Here is a 21841-nt window from a genome sequence, read left to right on the forward strand (position 1 = left end):
TCTAGAAGGGGCTGGCTGGTGCTGCATTCCATGGGGCCATGTGCAGTTGCCAGAGAGCCTTTGGGGACTGCTAGCAGCTTCCTTAATCATGGAGGGCGGGATCTCGAAGGGAATTCACCTCTTCTCTTTCTCTTCCTGATTTCTCTCCAAGAAAGGGGCCACTGGAATGGGGCACAGCCTTCCCTGGAAGGGTGGGCACCTAGAACCCTTGAAGGTTTGTGGTTTGGACCAACCCTGCCCCAGAGCTCATGGACAGGGCACTGGGTCCCACCTATGGCCATGGTGGGGATGAGACCTGTGAAGCCCAGCCTAGCCAGGCTAGTGTAGGGTCTGTGTGACTGGAGAGAAGGCTGACGACTCATGGAAGATGAGGGCCATGTGGGTTGGATGGGGTGATAGAAGTTTCTTAGAGGAGGGTGACCCTAGGAGCAGTGGTGGGTGAGGAGGTAGAGTTTCACTGGGGGAGGGGGCAGAACAGGAGCTGCTGGCAAAGCTCCGGAGTTGCCTTTGTGAGCCCTTTCCTCAAGTATCAGGAGGGCTGGGGGCTCCTCCTGGTGCCACCTGCAGAGCCCCCTCATGCAGGTTTGTGTCACCCAGCCCCTCTGTATGCCCCATGGGAAGGTCCATGGCACATGGGAGGCACTTGAGATAATCTATGTATTAACGAATCAAAAGGATGAGTCACCAGACATTTCCCCACACTGACCTCAGAGCCTGCCTGGAGCCAAAGGCCGGACAGACTTGCAGCAGTTAAGGGTGGCCTTTCCCCAGCCCTCCCACTTCTCTGGATTCCTGTCTGAGGCGTGGGCCGATCTGTTGGTGGTGCAGTGTGCTCCTCTTCCTGGGAGCCACCTGTAGCCCAGGGGTCCAATCTGGGGCCCTGGGAGAGCCCCCAAACACTCTGACTTTCTCTTACCAGGTAGGACATGGGGGGTTGCAGAGATGTGTCAGGAGGCTCAGCTCTGACTGGCACCCCTCACTCTTCAGTCTCTGGGGATGAACGCCTGGCTCAGCCTTGGTGTAGCTGGAACAACACAATGGGGTTTCCAGAGGGCCGTCCATGGACAAACAAAGGGAGGGGCACAGAAGATTCACTGTCGCCTCAGTCCCTTTCCTCTCCAGAGTCTTTGAGTCTTTGGAAGCTCAACAGGGTTTGTACCCTCAGCTGAAGTCTAAGTTTGGTTTTCTGTGTGTGGGTAGCTGGAAAGCCCATGATGGTTCCCATACTCTCGGGAATGGACTCCTTCCTCCTGCCCTGAGCAGGCCTGACACAAACCCCAGCCAGGATGGTGAGAGTGGGGAGGGGCGGGTGGCTGGATTCTCAGGGGTCTCCAGGGCTGGGAACTTAACCTCTCCTGGGACTGTCTCACAGTCTTCCCGCCTACTTTGTGTTTTGTTCAGAACCACTCACGTTGTACTTTAACACTTAACTGCTTTTGCAAATATGCTTTTTTTGTGTGTGTATGTTTTTTCATCTTTTTGACCTAAGATCATATTGGTGCCAATTTCCCCGAAAATAATTCATTACCTGTAGGCCACTGGGGAGAAATCCCAGCGGTAGCTCCCGCCGACCCTCCCTCTGTAATTCCACGACCTCCCCTCCCTCACACTCCCCTCGGGGATCCTTGGCCTCTGTGTTTATACACTAATGTTTTTTCTCACACATTCATTGTGCGGCTTTCCTTAATTTGGTGTCCCGCTGGGCACCAGCGGGAGGCCACTCAAACATTATGTCAGTGATCTCAAAATTGAACCTCAGGGCTTTCTTCTACCAGCGGTCTGAGCAGATGTGTGGCACACTTTATTAACTCAAGTACTCACGAGTTGAAAATTTCATTAGTTTGAGGGGAGGGCTAAGACCCATCAAGAGACCTGGTCTGGACAGGTTCTTTGTGTCAACCTGACCCCTAGCAAAATGGATTATTGTTCTAAGTGAGACAAGTGACCTAATGTTCTGCCTGTTATGCACACATGGTCTGTAACCTTTTAAAATACGAGTGTGGGAAAACAGCACATTCTGCCATATCCCTGGCCACAGATTCCTGACAGGTGGCAGCCGGCTTCTTAGCAACGCCCCAAGAAGCCTGGAATTAGCCAGGGGCCACAGTGGTCCCCTTAGGCCAGGTATGGGGTGGGGTCAGGAGAATGCTGGCTGGGAAGGAATGAACATGAAGGCAGACTCAACCCCCAGTGCCACCCTGTGCCAGGTGAGGGGACAGCCTCAGTGTGTTGGTCAACTGTGCATCTGCAGCTGGCCTCCTGTGGCCCCTAGCGTGGGTCTGGGGCTTTCCAGCAGGCCCTGGAGATTCAAGACAGACATGAATTTACCAAGGCTCCGTATTGGGGGCAGGAATACCTTGCATAGACCCCTACCCTGTGTCTCCTCCATCCCCCTCATTCGCAGTGGTTGTATGTTCATTTGTGAGGCCCACATGGTCAGTGACCTTTTAATATACAAGTGTAGGACAACAGTGGTTTCTGCCCCATCTGCACACCAATTCCTGACAGGTAACAGTGGACTCTGCATGGAAAAGAAAGGACTTGCTCAGTTGTATGCCACATCTCCCAAGGCCTCCCTTGCAAGGTCTGGAGCTGACCTTTGGAGGAGACAGGCGCCCCAGCTGTGGCCCATGTATACAGAGGTTAGGGGTGAGAAGGTAAAGTAGCGATGGGGCTGGGTATGGAGGTCCAGTCTCCACGGGGGCAGTGGTTGGAGGGACTTGCTCCTGGGGTAGGAAGGCTGGAGAAAGGCTTGAACAGGACAGAGGATGGCATGAGGAGAGGCTCTAGAAAGAAGTGGTGCAAGGTATGGGAATCAAGTAAAGTTTCTGCAATTGCTAAGAAGTGGCTGTGGCTGTTAGAGCATATGTGTTCTGGACAGTGTATGGGGCTCAGTCACAGGGTGGTTCCCAGGCTGAAGGACTCCTGCCAGAGAGGAAAGTGCCGGCAACATTTCTGGTGGCCCCCTTCTGTTGCCTTTCTACCATGGTGCCTATTGGGACCTAGCCTTGGACACACCCAATGCTTGCAAGGTGGACAAGGAGGCCTGGAGAACCAGTGTGGCCATAAGAGCTGGGCCTGGCTCTCCCGTGTCCCAGAGAGTAGAGGGACACTCTCTGGGCTGCATTGGCCCCTACCACTGACAGACACAAAGCAGAGATGCTGTAAAAACTTCATGAAATGAAATATTTTAACAAGGAATTCCAAGAACGGAATGCCCTGCTCGTAAGCGAGCCATCAGAGAAATAAAGCTGATGGGAAGCGGGTGTTTTGTCGGGCCAGAGCAAGTTTCTGTAAGAAACGAGAAAGTGCTGGGAGCCTGGACTATGCTGAACATGAGGGGACCAGTCTGGTGCCTGGAGTCAGAGCCCAGCAGGGCAGGGTCCCTGCCCTGGGGCTGCCACTCAGTGACAGCATGGACTTCTGACCATAATCTGTGCATTCAAGCCACTTCTGTTTACTTCTAAGCAAAGTGCAAGGCCAGGGTGTAAGATGCCCTTGGAGTGTGCCAGGTGCTCCTGAGGTGGGAAGGGAGCTGATGGTAGGTACTACTTAGGCAGAACTGGTACTAGGCCCTAGGTCCACAGATACTGTAGAGGAGGAAGCCCTTGGAGGCTGAACAACATGGACACAGTCAAGTAGACACATTTATTAACACATTCGTTTAGGCTTATATTTCTTCTTTTGCTTTCAAAGATTTCTTTAACAGGCAGAGTGACAGAAAGAGAGGGACACACACACACACACACATACACACTGAGAGAGGAGGGAGGGATGGAAGGAAGGAGGGAGAGAGAGGGAGAGGAAAGGAGAGGAGAGGAGAAGCGAGGTGAGAGGGAATGAATCTTCCATGCATTAGCTTACTCCCTAAATGGCTGCAGCAACCAGCACTGGGCCAAGCTGATATCCGGAACCCAGAACTCCATCCAGGTCTTCCATTTGGGTGGCAAGGACCCAGTACATGAGCCCTGACCTGCTGCCTCCAGGGTGTGCATTAGCGGGAAGCTGGATCGGAAATGGAGCAGCTGGAACTCAAACTGGCTCTCTGATTTTCTGCGCCACAATGCCAGCCCCAAGGCTTATATTTCTGTGTATACTGTATTTGCTTAAAGTAGAACATGCTGCGTTGAGTCAATCCACAGGCTGTCAGTGGTGAGAAGACCATAAAGTTAGAGACTCAGAGTAGGAGTAGGAACCCCCCAAGCTGAAGTCAGTCACAGCAGCAGCAGAGATGGGCAGAACCCAGTCCTCCTGACGCCTGTGGAGGAGCTCTTCCCAGCAGAGGCCCCATCTGGAAATAGCTGGGGTCCAAGGGAGCCTGGAGAGGCTTGGTAGCTCTTGGAGGAGGAGAGGGGAGTTAAGGGTCAGTGACTCCTGTATTTGAGCTATTCTTGGCCTCTGCTGTTACAGGGAGTTGGTGCTGTGTGTGGATTCTATCATTGCACCATGGCTTTCTCCATACACAGGGCTGGGGGAGGATCCTGCACCCCCAGGTATACCAAGCCAGTTTGTATCTCTGTTATGGACAAAGAGACCACCCGGTGTGTCCCATGGGAATGGGGGGACAAGGAGCTAGGCAGGGGGATGGATGGGTAGGATTAACATACTGGATCTGGCATGGGAGTCAGGACCCAGGGGGCAGGGCAGAAGGAGTGGCAAGGGTTCCAGGTCTTAGTCAGTGAAGAGGGGCTGCTGGCGTCAGTTACCATGGTGTTAAGACCCCTGTTGGAGGTCAAGGGTATAATTGTAATTGCACAGTAGTTATTTTGATTTCTCTGTGTGCCAGGCTTGTTATGTTATCTCCTATGTTCTCTATGACAACAGTAAAATGTAAGAGGGAACTACTGTCTATTCCCACTCAGGGTGACCCAGTTCTTTCATTATTTCCATTTTATTTTTATTAAAGTTTGTTTATTTATTTTTATTTATTTGAATGAAAGAGTGACAAAGAGGGACAGAGAGAAAAAGAGATGTCCCATCTGCTCGTTCACATCCCAAATGCCAGCACCAGCTGGGACAGGAACTCAGTTAAGGTCTCCCATTTGGGTCGCAGGGACCCAAATACTTAAGCCATCATCCACTACCTTCCAAGGTGTGCATTAGCAGGTAGTTGGATCTGAAGAGGGGTGGGTCTTCAACCCAGGCACTCTTACATAGGATGCAGGTGTCCCAAGCCCTGGCATAATTCACTGTGCCACACCTGCCCCCATGATCTTTATTTTAAAGGTGAGATAAAGGTTAGAAAATTAAGTATGTAACCTCTTCTGAGGTTACATAACTCATGAAAAATATATATTGAATTTGACTCCAGAGCTGAGGCTTTCTTTTGAGAGGATGGGAATACTGGTTGCCTGGTCTTCCCTAACATTGTTTGGTAGAGCTACAGGGTAGTACTCTGCCCTCCCTTGACTGTTTATTTTCTGTTATCTTCCAGTGCATTGTGTAATTACAGAATTGTTTGGATGGCCCCAGCTTCAGTCCAGCTAGCCCAACCCCAGTACAGTGCCTTTGGTTTCTGGAATTGTTCTGGGTTTCACTTTTCTATAAGGACCTTGGTATCAGCCTGCATGGGCCCCAGTTAATGGGCAAGAAAAGGGGAGGCTGGGAGGCATGGTGGAGCTGGATGTTGACTGGGATGCCTTCTCCTCACACCATTGTTTAGTGCAGAGTGTAAATCCAGGATTCCTCTGCAGTGTGGCTTGGTGTCCATGATGCACTGCTGACAGCCAGAGCCACAGTTGACAAACAAGGGTGGGGACACGGGTGTGCAGCTCATGGGCCACGCCACCTCCAAGGCCTGAGTCATCTCACCCACCCCACAGTTGGACTTGGGGATGTCAGTCTAAGGGAAAAATTGACACAGAGTTCAGGACTTGGTGCCGAGTACCGTGGGTACCACTACCCTGAGCACTGTTCTGTGCTGTGGGAGGCCTGAGCCAGTCTGTGCAGGAGGAGAAGGCAGGGCCCTCTCCTGGAAGAAGCATGCATACCTGTTCCACCAACTTTTAGGAGGCCCTGGTGACCACCCAACCATCCCACAACAAATGGAGTACCCTGAAGGGAGTTGTAGCTGACTTCTTAATGCGAAACAGCATACAAGGAGATGAGCTAAGAGGTAGGATCTGTTTCCACACATTGGTCTCTGCTTATTAGACACTTTTAGAGGGAACATCTGTTTGTCCATTCTGGATCCCATATTGCAGGCCCTATTTGAGGGCCAGCTTGGCCCCTTCTCTGACTGAATGGGGACTAAGCCATAAATTAGAGCCAGAAGGGAGACTTAGAATAGGAAGGCAGAGGGGACTTTGCCCATTTCACCAAAAGGGAGGAGCTGGGCTCTTCAACTGACCATCATCAAGTGAGAAGAGGAAAACAACAGAGGCAATCCCAAAGTCACCTGGTGGTGCCCATGCCAAATGTATGCATTCATCACAGGGTTTATCCTGTGGACAGCTCCACTAGTTTTAGTGGGACCTGAGTGTCAAACCAAAACCCATAGCCTGATCATACTTCCAAAGTTCCAGGGACCTAGGCTAGACTCCATAATTTGATTTTTTCTTTTGTTTTAAACTTTGGGTATTTGTTTTATAGGAGGAATACCTGTGTTTATGAAAGGATTTTCCACGTCGTCTCACAGTATGTTCTTAGGAGATGCACTGTTGATTCACTCCTCAGAATAGGCTAATTAATTAGACAAGAGAAAAATCTCTGTTTTCTTGTTAAGTTTCTAAAGATATTTATGAGGACATAAAATTAGTACAAGAGTAGGTTAAAACTCTCCTTTGTTCTTATTCTGTTGGATATTGTTTATCTAGTCCATATCTTCAGTTTGCCTATAAGACATTTCTGGTTGGATCCAGCACCACAAATTGAAACCCATGTGATCCCAAAGTCCCATTCCAGTGAGAATAGTCTGTGAGTCCATGCCTTACCTCACCAATGCCCTTCTAAACACATTCAGATTCTTATTTATCCCTTACAATTCTTTAGGTTACACCAGTTCAAAATGTCAGAATTTTGGAGTCTGCTTTACTCATTGCCCTGGTTTAAATGTGCCACAAAGTTCATGTCGTAGAAACTCAATCCACAGTATAGCAGCATCAAGAGGCTGTGCCTTTAAGAGGTGATTATTGAGGGGCAGGTGTTGTGGTGCAGCAGGTTAAGCCATGGTTCAGGATGCTGACATCCCATATCAGGTGTAGGTTTGAGTCTTGTCTTCTCTGCTTTTGGTAAACTTCCTGCTAATACACCTGGGAGGCAACAGATGATGGCTCAAGTGTTTGGCCTCCTTCCACCCATGAGAGGCCAGATGGAGTTCCTAGCTCCTGACTTTGGCCTGGCCTAGCCCTAGCTTTTCAGGTTCATTTGGGAGTGAATCAGTGGCTGGAAGATCTGTCTCTTTGCCTTTCAAGTAAATGAAAATAAGTAAACATTTAAAAAGGTGATTATATCATAAGCCCTTTTGAATGATTAAGACTGTTATGTCATGGAGTGGGTTAGCTAGGGGGAGTTTGGCTCGAGTACCTTTGTCTGTCTTGTCTATTCATTTGTCCTTCTGCCATGTTATGGTGCAATATGAGGGCCCTTGCAAGACGCCAGTACCATGCTGTTAGACTTTCCCACCTCAGAATTGTGAAAAGTAAACTTGTTTTCCTTGTAAATTATTCCACTGGTGATATTATGGTATAGCAGCAGCAAATAGAGAAAGAACCATTCATCTTCCTTCTTCTTCCTGGCTTTCCCACAACCACTCCAGTTGCTGCTGGCTCCAGTGACTTACCAAGGCATCTCCATTAGAAATTTTTGTACCCATCCTTTGTATTATAATTCATAAACTGATTTAACCAATTCTACCCTCATGATTCTATGTCTATTCTACCCTTCCTCACCATTCTCAACCTCTATGGCTTGGACCAAGGCAAATCTTATATCCAGGAACATCCCATTAGAATTCATTATGCTTGTTTCCCTATTGGTTTTCTGAAGTCACAACTCATATCACCTTCCGGCTCAAAAACTTTTACCAGATACTCTTCCCAAGCAAAGAGAACATTACCTTTTCATTTTGAAGCCCTCTGCAGTACAGTCCATCCTTTCCAATCCTGTATACCTTTTACTATTCCATCCTTCTTTACTCATGTTTATCCTCTTCCTAGATTGTCCTTTCCTCCTTTTTTGCTCATTAAAAATCTATGTATCTTCAAGATCCACCTCTACCCTTTCCCATAAAATCTTCCAGATTCATAACTTTTCCTTTTTAAGGCCTCATAGTACTTGGATTATACCCATGATGAGGCAGTGCATCCCACTCTTGGTAGACAGACACACAGGCCTCCAGGAACCACATCTTACTAAACAGGCATTTCATGACTGCTTATTGAACTGGATTAGTCTCTCTGCCTTCATTATCTCTCCTTGCTATAAATTCATTTAAATAATTACCTATTAATAATAGCACTTTTTTTTTACATGGCATTGAAAGGTACAAAGTTTTTTACATGTATTATTTCTGATGTCCATGAATAGTCCTGCAAGGCAGGCAGGAGAGATATTATCCCCATTATATAAGTTAGGGAACAGAGGCTCATAGAAGGGAAAAGAGTTGCCTAAACTATAAGCAATGAAAGGAACCCAGCCGTTAATTCAACTCAGAGAAGTATCCATGGTAGAAGACCAAAGAAGTGAGCAAGAAAGTCCAAGCGCTCTCAGGGACCCCTTCTGCTGCTTCATTTAGCATGAGAGAAACCTTCAAGTCCAATCAGGGGCACTTTGTAAGAGAATGAGGAGTATTGGCCTGGGATCTGGGCTGGAGCCACTGTGCTATTGCCTGGTCATTTTGAATTTGTGGTGATTTTTTCCTCCTTTCAGTCCTAGATACAGATACTACCATACCATGAACCTTAAAGTCTTTCTTCCCCTCCAAATTAAGCCATAATTCCAGACCTTCTTAATTTTTAAATACTCACTGGATTCATGTGGTCTTAGATCACCAGAGAAACTCTTCCAGAATACCTGGAGCAACTCACATGGTACCCAGGGCCCGGGCCTAACTTTTCCCCATCTCTCATCCTCAGAACTGATCTCACATTTTCCTGTTAATCTGTCCATCTGTCCATCCATCCATCCATCCATCCATCATACAATAGACTCTACCTGAGTACCAAATCCACACACTACCACATCTTACACTTCTCTAGACTCTTTGTGGCTCCTCAGTTTCAGACAGAAGAATCCTCCTAAGGTAACAACAGGCTATGTCTCCTTTTCCAGGTAGTGCTTGTACATTTTAACAGTGGGATTCACCATGAAAATGTGAAGGCTTTATGAAACAGTGGTGGAGGTTGAAGGTCATTCCAGATAAAAATGTATCTTTCTCAAACATACCTCTTTAGCCCTTGGGGAAGGGTAGTAACATCCAACTCTTTTTCTCCAGAGGTCACACATGTCCTTTGTTCTTCGATGCTAGTAAGAGGAATATGCTGATTGATAGCTGCACTTTCCAGTGATACTGGGTAAAATTGTGTTGCACGGCCTCTTTACAGCTTTCCCTTGGAAAGGGAGCTCAGCTTGTAGGCTCTGACTGGATGTTGCCAATGTTTAAAATCAGAGTTTGAAGTGAGTGCATGTGGAAGAAGAAATCCTTGGGTTTTCATTACACTTGGAATTGTCAGATATTACATTTGGGAAAATAAGAGAGTTCAGCAGCATAAACGCATGCATGACTACGGAAATGTTAGGAATTCATGTTCCCATCTCTCTGCTTTGCTTTGAGTGAATCCTGTTTGAGCTGCAGGGAAACTTCTGGGGTCATTATTGTTGTGAATTTCTTGGGACTAGGACTCCCTAGCCATCCCTTCTCCACTGCCGGCAGGCTGAGTGACTTAGAGGACCTGTTGGCTTATCTCAGGTCCTAACAGAGAGCCTTGCCTGGCACAGGCAGGGTGATAGGTGAGGAAGCGTTTGTGCAACACCTGAAGGCAAATAAGATGCTTCCTGGGATCAAATTACATGACAGCCTTTATGAATACCTTCTCCTTCTCACTCAGAAAACCCAATCCCAGAGATAATGGCCTCTGTTTCTTTTTATGTAGCAAAATATTTCTCTCCAAAATTCTGCCTTTCTGCTTTTATTCTATCAACTAAATCACCATGTGTGTTCTACTAGAGGTTTTGAAATACCAGAACATTTGAATCTATACCCGAATTTCACCGCCTTTTAATAAAATGAGCCATATTGAGTGGTATGATACACAATAAAGAATCCATTTATTTGTTCTCCTATCCCCCCAAGTTTAGCAAAATAATCCAGACCCTTATTTTTGTTAACTTGCACGAAACAGATCTTCCCCTAGAGTTCAAAGGTCTTTGGAGCTTCAGTGCCAACCTCAGTGAGGGTCCTGTCCATGTGTGCTTTTGCTTGTAGTCAACTGCATACTGCAGGGCTGGCCCACCGTATGGTTTTATCAATCCTTACGATTTAAATGTCCCCACTACTAGGTGAAAGTTTAATTGGAACAGAAGCATAGATGAGGCTTTCTTTAAACATGGAAGGTGATAGTGAGTTCTCCTGGAGTAAACTTTATGTGGGGGCTCATGTCATTGACTGCAGCTAATTGCAGCTCCTTCAGTAACTCAGTGACGTATCTCAAAAACATGTGGTAGCTTTGAATGGACAGGTCAATCAATCTTTTGGACTCAGCAACTAATTTTTCAGGGTAATCACAGAGTTGGTCTGATAAATCCTGTAGTTTATATCTGAACTGCTGGTGGCAATCAGAAATGATTTCCTTCATTGCAGTGGCCCAGCGTTTAATTATTTCCTGAGCACTGATAGAAAGCTCTGTGATCTTCTCTTTCCCGTTCCCATCTGCATCAGTAAGGATGCTAAGAAATTCCTGGATATCTCTGCGCACAAATTGCTCAACTTGACTTGAGAGTTGGGAAGCAAAGCCAGCAGCACCGGCAGTAAATTTGGAATACAAGTCCTTAAGGGCAGCTACTAGGTGGTGGATCACATTGACCATCTTTTCTTCAAGTTCATAATATTTCACTGTCCAGCCGACTACACTTGGATCAAAATACTCCTTGCGAAGAGCCTTTATGTACTGTTGGATCTGCTGTAACTCTTGAGAAGCTGCCTTAAGTTTGTTTTGAACAAACTCATTGAACTTACCAAGGTTAAAGTACAGGTTTTCTTTCATGTGTCTAACAATATATGCAATATAGTCTTGGGCTGTGTTGATGACATTTTGGATGTCATTAATGGCATAAATAAGCTTTATCTCCTTTAAGTGTTTGATTTCTTCTTCTATCATTAGGAAGAAGCCTTCTAAAATTTCCTGAAGATCATTTAGTTTCTCTGTTAACTTGATAGACTGGAGTTCATTAAATGCGTCCTGAATTTCTTGTGATAAAAGTTCCAACATTTTTCTACATTCCAGGATTATTTCTGTTAGTTTATAGCTCTTTGATTTGAAGGGATGTTTAATAATTAGGTCCTTCATTAATTCGGATTTCTCCACTAGGTCTTGCATATAGGACAGCGGCATTTCTAACCCACTGTGGATACTGGAATGCACCTGGGACAGTGCCTTTCCCACTTCCCTCATGACCATAGTACAGAGTTCATCTCTGCTATACAGCCCGGCTTTCCCTGGGAGCTGGAATCTGGGGAACTTGAGGAAATCAATGAATGAGTCAATCAGATGCTTGACTGCCGTGTGGTATTCCTGTAAAACCCACACTAAACTGTCAACCACCTTATCCTGGAGCCTCTGGAAAGTAGCTTGGTCTTTTTGAGCTAGGAGTTCCTGGTACAGAGTCTGAGCCTGGTCCTTCCACTCCTGGTAGGTTCTTGTGGTGCCGCTGGCTGCTCTCTGCAACCTCACATCCATCTCATCAACTTGCCTCATGGCCTCCTGATAAGCCTGCTCAACGCTGTTCTGAAGACTTCTCTGTAGTTTTGAAGAAGCTGCCTTCAGGTTGAGTCCCGTGTGCTCCCGGTGGTACTTGTTGATGTAGTCATAAAGGGTCCCCATGGCCTTGGGCATGTTGTCTTTTAGAGAGCTTATCAATCTGGAAGCTGCCTCTTCTTCCCAGTTAACTTCGATCTGTGCTTCCTGCTCAGATTCTTTGTACCTGAACTCAGTTTTTAATATGTTGCGTTTTTTATCTGGAGAAGACTAAAACCAGCAAAGGAAAAAAAGATGAAAAGAAAAGGACATGTTTTCAATTATCCTGATTACATAATATACTACACTAAAACTTCATTAGCAGTTAAAAATAAAGATCAGAGGGTCTTTCATAGTCTGAAGGGGATTTATCTTTCATATGTCAGTTCATGTGTTTATTTCATGGTTAAATAAGTCCACTGCTGTTATTTCCCCTTTATCACGTGCTGCAAGAAGGATAAAATATGCTTCACATTTACTCAATGACACTTAGCATTAAGGCCTTCTTGGGCCTGACAGTCGAAGTGGAGAAAAGGAAAAGGAGAAAGGGGAGAGAGAAATAAAAAAAGGCAAATTCAGAGAAAGAAGTAGTAAAAAAGGAAAAGACCAAGAGCCTTTTCAGCAGGGAGGTAGAACACCAATACCAGTGCTCACTCTTCAAACCTATGACAAACTTTAGTAATAGAACCAGGTTAGGTCTCCTATTCTGGTGATGGTATCTTTTGTTTATTCCTGACAGAACTTGTAAACTATGTGAGAGGAATTTCATGTGTGTTTATTGTGAAGAAAAATTTTGGATGCCTCAAGTACTCCAGAAGCCACTATCTGAAAAGTGTACTCTGCATATGGCAGTATTTGTTCATAATTTTGGTGATTGAGGCATAACCCTATCTTGCTGAATTTGCCCAGAAGTAATATAGTAGTAGTGCTATTATGAGGTCATGTGTGTTTATGTGTGTGTCTAATAATTCTGTTCAGTAAAGGACTCCTTGTAATACTTTCTAGGGAATAGTTTCTCAGAGGAGAAGTTCTTTCTCACAGCGTTTCAGCTGGTCTGCAGAAGTTCTGAGTGAATACTTCGTCATGAATGAAATGTATCCATCCCAATTCTCTACTTGCTCTTAGCAGTGTGTAACCCATTAGATGGAACTTACCTGAGAGTAGAGGTAGAGGCTCCACTTCAAAATGTCTTCTTGGTCTTCCAAGTCCATTCCCACAGTGCCTATGGCTGGAGAGGCTGCCCAGAAGGAGAGGGTTTTCTCGTCTTCTTGGTAGTGCATATGGAAATCAGTGAACACGGGGCTGGTGATGTCAAGGCTAGCCTCTCCTTCCCAGACCCTGGAAACAGAGAAGAAGGTGAGCCATCCTGAAACGGATACGGAGATGGTAAAAATTACAGTGACTTTTTAAAAGGGGTGAAGTTTCAGTAGAAGTGTCATACTGAAGTCCTTTATATTTGCTGTCTTCCTTGTACTCTGCACTGAAGTCACGATGTGCAAATGTTCCTTTGGTCTTACAGATGAACATGCCATCTTCAATTTTGTGTGTTCCCACAACTGTAGACGAGAGATTTTGTATTTTATTAGGTTAATAACCACAAGATGCAGACATTTTCATTGTGAAAACTGAGAGAATTCTATCTTAACTAAATGCCTTATGTTTTAAAACATGCAATGTGCAGTCCATATTGTTTCTAATGAACAAAAGACATTATTTGTCATAAAATCATTGCAAAAATCTCTTCAAACATTTCACAGAAAATATGTATCACAGAAAGAGCTGTTCATGGATTTCATTTTTTTGTACCAAAATATACTCATCTTTTAACTCCATTTCCAAGAATGTTTTGATATACTTTTGTATATATTTTTGTCTCTTATTTTACATGTCACTATAGAGAGTAATTTTGCCTCAGGTCATAACTAATTACTCATATAAAATTATTTACTCACAACTCACTGGAAACATGTATTATCTAGGAGAGGAGGCAGGGCATTTCCTTACCATTTAGGTCATATTCCAGGAACTGGATAGTTGAGCTGCATGTAGAATCCAGGAATGTTTCAATATGATCTTCTTTGTTTTTCAAACCAGCACCCCAAGTGACATTATACAGGGGAGAAGCCAACCAAAATTGTGCAGTCAGGGTGCCAAAGAAAGGAATGAAAATTCCAGCAGGTACAGAGAACTTAGTGGAAGGAATCTCAATAGTCTGCTCAGGCACAATGGTGGAAGGCAACTCAAAATCTGCAATCTTGTTGACAACATCATTTAGATTCAAAACAGTGCTGCCAACTGAAACATTTTTTGGAAGGGTGAACTGGGACACAGTTACCTGAGCTTCAGGTATAGTTATCTCAAAAAAGGGAACTGAGTAGTCTTGCGATTCAGAATATTTTGTTAGCACATCAACTTCGGGGAATTTTACATTGGGTAGTATTGGTAGGTTGAGAGCAAATGGTGAAGTACTAAGCTTCTTATAGATTTTTATCTCACTGAAGTCAAGTTTGTAGGATGGAACCAGAAGATCTACAAATGGGACTTGGAACGTAGGTGTGACAAGAACTAAGTCTAGATCATTTAGTTTCAGCCCAGGGATGATAAATTTATCTGCCAATTCTTGGACGGGAAGAGAGAAAGCAGAGCCATTGGGGTTCTTGGTATATACAAGGGCAGTTGAGGCACGAAGATACTGAGTACTGCTGGTGCTGGTGGTGACATCCAGCTTCAGGAGGTCCCATGCACTCTTGTCATAAACTGGTAGGATGATATTTTTGAGGAATGACAGGTGTCCGTCTAAGTATCCTGCAATGTCAAGACGTGTCTCCCTTGGGTCGTTGGAAAGCTGTACATTGTTCTGAAAAGAGTTCAAATTAAACTGGACTTCGCTTTTCCAGATGACCTTCTGGTTCTTAGTATTGGCATTCAGGGCCACTTCCTGGTCAAGGTAAGTGGTACCAAGGAGACAGTTGGGCTGACTTGCATGGATCTGGACAAGAGCTGACATTGTCCATGGGGAGAGTTCCAAGGTGGCTTTGCTTGCTTGTTTTCCATGTGTGTGAAAGAAATTTTCTATCTGTAAGCTGTTTTTTGCATTGTGCTCCCAAATGGCATAGATACGTTGGAGAGTGGCTTCTCCAGCAAAATTCTCTTTTACTTCAAGGTTCCAGCTATCATCTAATTTGGAAGCTCCTTGAAGCTTCAGTGAAGACCGAGTGCCCTTGGAATTCAAATAAGTGCTGGCCTCACTGGCAATAGCTCCTGAGTATTCTTGTGAAAGGAATGAACCCTTGACGTCTCCTTTGGAAGATGACTCAATGGAAAAGTAAGAAGTGAAGCTTTCTAAGCTAAGTTTGTGTTTAACTTCCCCTTTAGCAGTAGAGTTGAGTTTTGCGAAATTGAAATCATACTTTAATTCAATGGATGAAGAGATGGTAGGTTTTGACTTGGTATTTCCATTAAATTCTTGCTTGAAATTGGTTCCCAAAATTGGAGTTTGGATGTCTGCAATTGTTTTCGATGAGGCTTCCATGTTTTTCTTGGTTAAGCTAATGGTACTGTCATGAGTGCCTCCCAGAAATTTGTTATTCAGAGACAGAGTTGTGGCTAACTTCAACCCTCTTTTCCTCGTCAAACTTGAGGTGCCCTCTAATTTGTACTGTAGTGCATCAATGACAGACGAAGAGGAAGAAAGGATATGGGCAACAATGTCTGATTGGTTATAAAGTCCAGCATTGGTATTCAGTGTAATGATCGTTGATTTGAAGGAAAAGTCATAGGTAATATTGCCCATGGCTGGAATAAAAATATTGTTAATGGTTTTCAATTCCTTGAAATCTGGAAGAGAGACCTTGAGTAGATTCCTGGGGACATGGAAGACTGGCAGCTCTAGGGATGGCAGAGCTAATGTATATGAAGGCATGTAGAAGCCTGAATCCAGGATGGTGACATTGGGGGTTCTTATTGATTTTGGGATCACATGGCTGAATGCTGATATCTCTATTGTGAGTGGAGATACTTCAATATTGAAAATTGGAATAGTGTATCCAGGAATCTGAAAGGTCCTGGGGAGCCTGTTGAGCGATTTTTCAACTTTGTACTTATCAAACTTAATTTTTGCTTCATTGTAAGATTTAGTGAGAAAATCCAATGCGTTGTCTCTGATGTTCTGTAAATGTCCACTGAAGGAGTTGATGTTCTGACTGATAAACTTGTAAAATGCACCCAAAGGAATTGCGATGGAGTGCTTCTCTTTGTTTTTCTTATATTTAGCGTTTATGTTTAAGTCAAATGATTGCTTTGTTGTCTTCAAGAATTCCTTCAAGCCTGTTTTTTCCCATAAGGAGAAATCTTTCAGTGGTGGAGTTGTGAGCATTGTGTAAGGGAGATTTATTTCAGGAATTGTTAAAGGAATGTTTAAGAAATCCAGATTGGCATCTCCATTTATTCCCATGTGGGCCTCAATGCTGTTCTCATTGTTTCCAACAGAGAAATTTTGATTGTATTTATACTGGTTGAACCTGGCATTTGCCTGCCAGCTTGCTTGCTGGGCACTAGGGTTCAGAAACAGTGCATAGTTATTCAGGAAGTTTATCTTACCTGTTAATTTTAATGGAAAACTAACTTTCAAATTCCCTTCATTATTTATGGATGCAATAATCTCAAATGGCTGTGCTGAAATAGAAAGAGAATTTTCCAAAGTTCCAGTAACTTTTCCATTTAAAAGAGCAACATGGTTGCCAATCACCTCTGCCTTCCCTTCTCCAAGCAGTGCTGTGCCTTCAGCACTTACAGTGCTGTGGCCCACATGCTGGGATTCAATGTGTGACCGAATTTGAAATTTAGAAAAGTTGAAGAAGCCAGAATGGTAAGCCAAATTTTGGTTTACTCTTAGGTGTTTGCTGTAGATTTCATTGGACAATCCAAAAGAAGTGATGGGTCCTTTTACAGAGAAGCCAATTTGTGACTCATGTGTTCCCTCATCTGAAAATTTGGGGCAGGCCCATTTCCATGCCCCTGTTCCAGAAGAAGTCCAGGTCATATGTCCAGCTTCCAATAGTGTCTTGATCTCATTATGCAGGTCAGCCTGACTAGAAATGTCCAGACTGGGGATGTTCAGTATGTGGGAGTAGTTTGTGGTGCTCTCCAGAGTAAGCTGATTGTTTATCTTGAAAATCATAGAATTATTAAGCTTCACTGTATTTTTTTCTGTGTGTAAACTTGCCACTGTGTCAGACTTTCCCTCAATAGCATTTCTAAAAAACAGAACTTCACTCTCATGCTCTGTTCTCACGTACTTGCTGGAGAACTTCATGGATTCCTTGAGAAACGGTGGATTAATCTTAGAGTTTGAGAGTTGTGCATCTGCTTGAAAAGCAAAATTGAGAACTTCTAATTTGGACTGTCCTTGGGCAGCAATGGAAGCTGCAATCTCTACTTTCTCTGCTGAAGTAGTTCCATTCTTTATGTTGGCATTTGCATCTAATGTGAAAAGAGGAGACTGGATTTTCAAAACACTATACAGTTTGCCAAAAGTAGGTACTTGGACAGTGTGTGAGATGTGGGGAAGCTGGAATTCTGGTATGTGAAGGTCAGGAACTTGAAGATCTTTAAGGCTGAGATTTGGGAGTATGAATTCTGGAATTGTGATTTCTGGTACATGGAAGTCCGGCAGGGTGATTCTAGCAAGAAGGGTATCCACCTTCAGATCCTTCAGATACACTTCTGGAATTGGCCACTGCAGCTCACTGTTCAGCATTTGGTCAATGGTCCTGATGAACCTCACTTTTATTTCTACCAAGTCAATTGTAAAGGAAGGGATGTGGAAGGTGCCGAGGATTGTAAATTCTGGTGTAGAAAACCTGGATGGGATTTTTATGTCTTTCAACTCTTTGAAATTTATTTGAACTGATGGAATCCTCAAATCTGTGAAGGGGACTATGAAGTCAGGAGTCTGGAAGGTAGCTTTCTGAAGAGCATGGAGGCTGACTTCAAAGGCAGGTATGGTCCCAATGATGGTCTGGATTTCAGGAACAGTGAATCCTTGTTCTACCAATGCTTTCAGGTTTTCAGCCCAGTCTTGGATGGAATACTGCTCTGCAAAGTCAGTAAGGTTCTTAGCAGCAAGACTCCACCAGTCAGAAATGTAGGTGACAAGAGTGCGGTAAACTTGGCCTACCAGAGACAAATATCGTGTCAATTCCCACTGAATGTCCATTTGATAAACTCTGTCTCGTATGTCTTCTAGAGTCTCTAGGAATTTGGCTTTCATGTGAATCAAAGATACAGAATTTAAAGCCTCTTGTAACCCATCGATGAATAAGGTTACTTTCGTGTCCTTTAGTCTTTCCAGACAGTCCAAGACTATGGCCTTGATGTCCTCGACAAACAGTTTTAGTGCTTCAGCTTTCTGTGATATTTCCAGAGCCCGTATTTTACCATTGATCATCTGAGTCACCGCACGGATTTTGCCATTGGTTTCATCTACAAACTGGTGGTAATCAAATGATTTTAATTTCCTCACCAACATGTCAATGAATCTGTTTACTTCTTCAATTAATTTTTCAAAAGACAATGCTTTAAGCTGCTTGACAGCAACATCTACAAACCCAACTAACTTCTCAAAGCAATCTTGTATCTCAATTCGTTGCAGGACATTGCTTAGTTTCTGAACAGTCTCCTTCAGCTTGTATTGTTGGGCCAAGTCTACCAGTCTATCCACTATGTTCTGGATTTGTTGGTCTACTTCATATTTCTCAATTAACTCATGAGCTGTGGCTCTAAAAGTATTGATTTTGTCAGTTACTTCAAAATTTTCAATAATATTTATAACAAAGTATTTGAAATGTTCAATAATGTTCTTTATTATACGAAATGGAATTTTAGTTCTCAATTGATCTAAAAGCACTCTGACATCAATAGCCTCAACCTGTTGTTTCAGTTTTTCACCCAGGTATGGGATGTTTGTATTCTGAATCTGTGTCTTAAACTGTTGCAGTATTTCTTGTATCCAGATTCTGACTTGATACTTGGTATCCACATTTTGAATCCAAGATGCAGTACTACTTTCAATTTTGTTAAAATCAATAGCTTCAATAAACAAATATAGATTATGGATTGATTTAATTAAATGTGCACGGATATGATAACGTTCATCAAGAATTTTTAATTTTTCCATGATTTGATCTATAATACTAGCTATAGCTATTTTAAAATCATGTAGATCAAAATTATCTTTAATATACTGATCAAATTGTATCACATATGTCTGAAGTTGAGATAGTTTTTCATTTAAGTTGATTTTGGCATTATCCAATGCAATTTGTATATCATTCTCTGTAATTTTATAATTTTTTGTGAAAGCAGTTAGTTTCTCCTTGGCACTGGAAACTTGTCTCTCCCAATTGAATGTACTCAGATAATCATTAACTTGCTGTGGGAGTTTTCCCAAGGTTGTTCTGTATCTCCTTAGAAACTGATCAATATTGATGCGTTTCAATTCTCTTTGTATGGTTTCCAGTACAGTTATAATTACCATGCGATTCTTCTCAAAGTATTTTGGCAGGCTATTAAGGAATGGGAGGTTGATAGTATGAACATCTTGGTTCTTATCATACTTTATAAAAGAAACAATTGTGAATTCTTGGGGCTTGTCAATAGCATCTTTCATCTTTAAGGCATCGACGATATTGATGGGCTCACTGAGTAAAAGTGGCACTTTAATCGGGGTGTTTAGCATTGTCAGATCAGCCAGAACTCGTCCACTAAGCTCCACACCGATTTTGTCTTTAGTGTTGTAGGCATCAAAGTCCTGGCTGTACTCATTGTTGTTGATTTGGGTCTTGAGTTTCCAGGTCCCTCTCTGCTCAGCCGGGGTAAGCAGGGCACTGACTTTGTGATCAAAGGTGGTACTGACACTTCCCCTGGTCAAGAGATGGTGCCTTATAGATCCTTGGTAGTCGTGAGAGAAAGTAAAGGCCAAAGGTTCTGCTTTCAACAGGAACTTGCTGTACAGCTTCCCAGTGTGTTCTCCCCAAAGAACCAACTTCCCATTGCCATTTGTAAGTGTATCGATGGTCAGGGTGAATGGGGCCAGTACAGAGTGGAAAACGTTGTTGAAGTGCAGGGAGTCTGAATTGTAATTTGTACTGACGTCAACAGATGAAGCCAATCCTGCAATGTCTGTGTTGATCCGATGGTTAAATCTCATATCCTGGACTCTAGCCACTGTTTCTGCCTTATAACTTGCAGATAAGTCAGCATAAGAAATGATGTAGCTGTGTTTTATTTCATCATTTTGGTAGGCTCCTTTTAGGTCACCAGCCATGTTCAGCTTCAGGGGTTCTAGCCGTAATTTCCCACTGCTGGTCAGACCAAAAGTGCTGTATTTCAGGTCATTGTTTACAGTAGTTACAAGAGAATAGGGCTGTAGCTGTAAATTGAAATTTTGCTTATAAAACTTGTCAGAACTATAAATGTTGTCAAGTTTTGAAGATAACTCCAAGGATAAGCCTGCGATGTTCAGATTGTTTGTGTAGTCAAATTTCATTCCAGCATAGGCACCCATCATATCATTTGAAAGCTTTAGTCCCTCTTTGCTGATCTTGAAGTTGAAAATGTTCTTGCTGTCAGCACCCAGAATCATGGCCTGGTAAGCGCTTCCCAGGGATAACTCTGTGAGGGTAGCTTTCCCATCTAGGCTGAATTTTGCATTGTGTTCCTTGAAGCGGCCATTTGTTGTTAATTTCATAGATGCCCCAGAAAGGGCAAGCTCTGTGTTCAGCTCATTCTCCAGCATCAGGGGACTATACTTCAAGCTGGTTGTTGCACTGGTGGATACTCCATTTTGGCCAATTCTTAGAGTTGCCTTGTGAGCAGCAGTATTCATTTTGTCAGTGCCCAGGATGTCAGCATTTAATTCAAGACCATGGGTATTCAACAACCCAGAAAGCAGGGTGAAGAACCTCAGGGACTTGTAATCAGCCTGATACTCAGCACGTAGCAATGCATTTTGCTTGGAGAAGGTAAGATCCAATTTGTTTGAAGTGGCAAACTCCTCATACTTGCCATTGGTATCGGATTTCAGAGTCAGCTCATAGTTCTCATATTTCAGGGAAGCAGTATTTTTGAAGATGCCTCCCTGTAGATCAGAGGTGGAGGCGAGAGAGAGGGTTCCATCTTGATACCTCCCAGTAATCTGGTTGGTGCCCTGGAAATAGGAGGAGTTGAACTTCAGATTGGACTCTCCACTCAGCCAGCCTGTGGTGAGATCTCTCTGACAAGACAGGCCATATGTGCCTTTGGCATAGAATGAAGAGGCTCTGAACTGCCCATCCATCTTGACTTCCTTGACATACAATTGCTGTTTCTTCTTTGAGTCCAGCTGGACTGAGGCGGACATTTGTGGTCCCCAGGTACTGGATGCGTCAAATGTTAGTAAACCTTTTGAGGCTGGGTTGCTTCCTACTTTCTCTACATGACTGAATTTAATATTGGAATGAAGAAATTTGTGGTGTAGCGCTCCATCACATGATAACGTGAATGTATTCCTGTGGTCATACGTTGTTTCTCCAGATCCTAATAAAAAAGTCAAAGACACAGTGGTTAACATATGTAAGAAATCCCCAGAACTATCTGTATCTTGAAATATTTCAATAACAAAGTTCCATTTATCTGGGTCAGTCATGTGACAGTCTCCTTTGTCTGTAATGGTAACTGTAAAATCTGATAAAAGGCATTCCTCCAGGAAGCCTTCCCTGACTACAGTGGGTCTTGTTGGGCTCCCTTATCCAATTTTCCCATGTGCCTTACACTTGTATGCTAGATCATAGCATTTTTCATACTGAACCATGATTGATTATCTGTCTTCTTTCCTTATTTTTTGAAAAAAA

General features: G+C 43.7%; 1 protein-coding gene across 1 annotated transcript in view; it reads right to left on the reverse strand.

Annotated features, from left to right (window-relative positions):
* Positions 1-10242: 10242 nt before the first annotated feature.
* APOB (apolipoprotein B) overlaps positions 10243-21841 on the reverse strand; it is a 38972-nt gene continuing 27373 nt past the window's right edge. Inside the window, exons 26-29 of the mRNA XM_062209023.1 lie at positions 13956-21527; positions 13393-13507; positions 13106-13289; positions 10243-12182 (exon numbers count right to left, since the gene is read on the reverse strand). Of these exons, the coding sequence (XP_062065007.1) occupies positions 10539-12182; positions 13106-13289; positions 13393-13507; positions 13956-21527 (9515 nt within the window). The 3' untranslated portion in view covers positions 10243-10538. The remainder of the gene's footprint in view (positions 12183-13105; positions 13290-13392; positions 13508-13955; positions 21528-21841) is intronic.

This window comes from Lepus europaeus, chromosome 13 (assembly GCF_033115175.1).
Source record: "Lepus europaeus isolate LE1 chromosome 13, mLepTim1.pri, whole genome shotgun sequence".
NCBI lineage: Eukaryota > Metazoa > Chordata > Mammalia > Lagomorpha > Leporidae > Lepus > Lepus europaeus.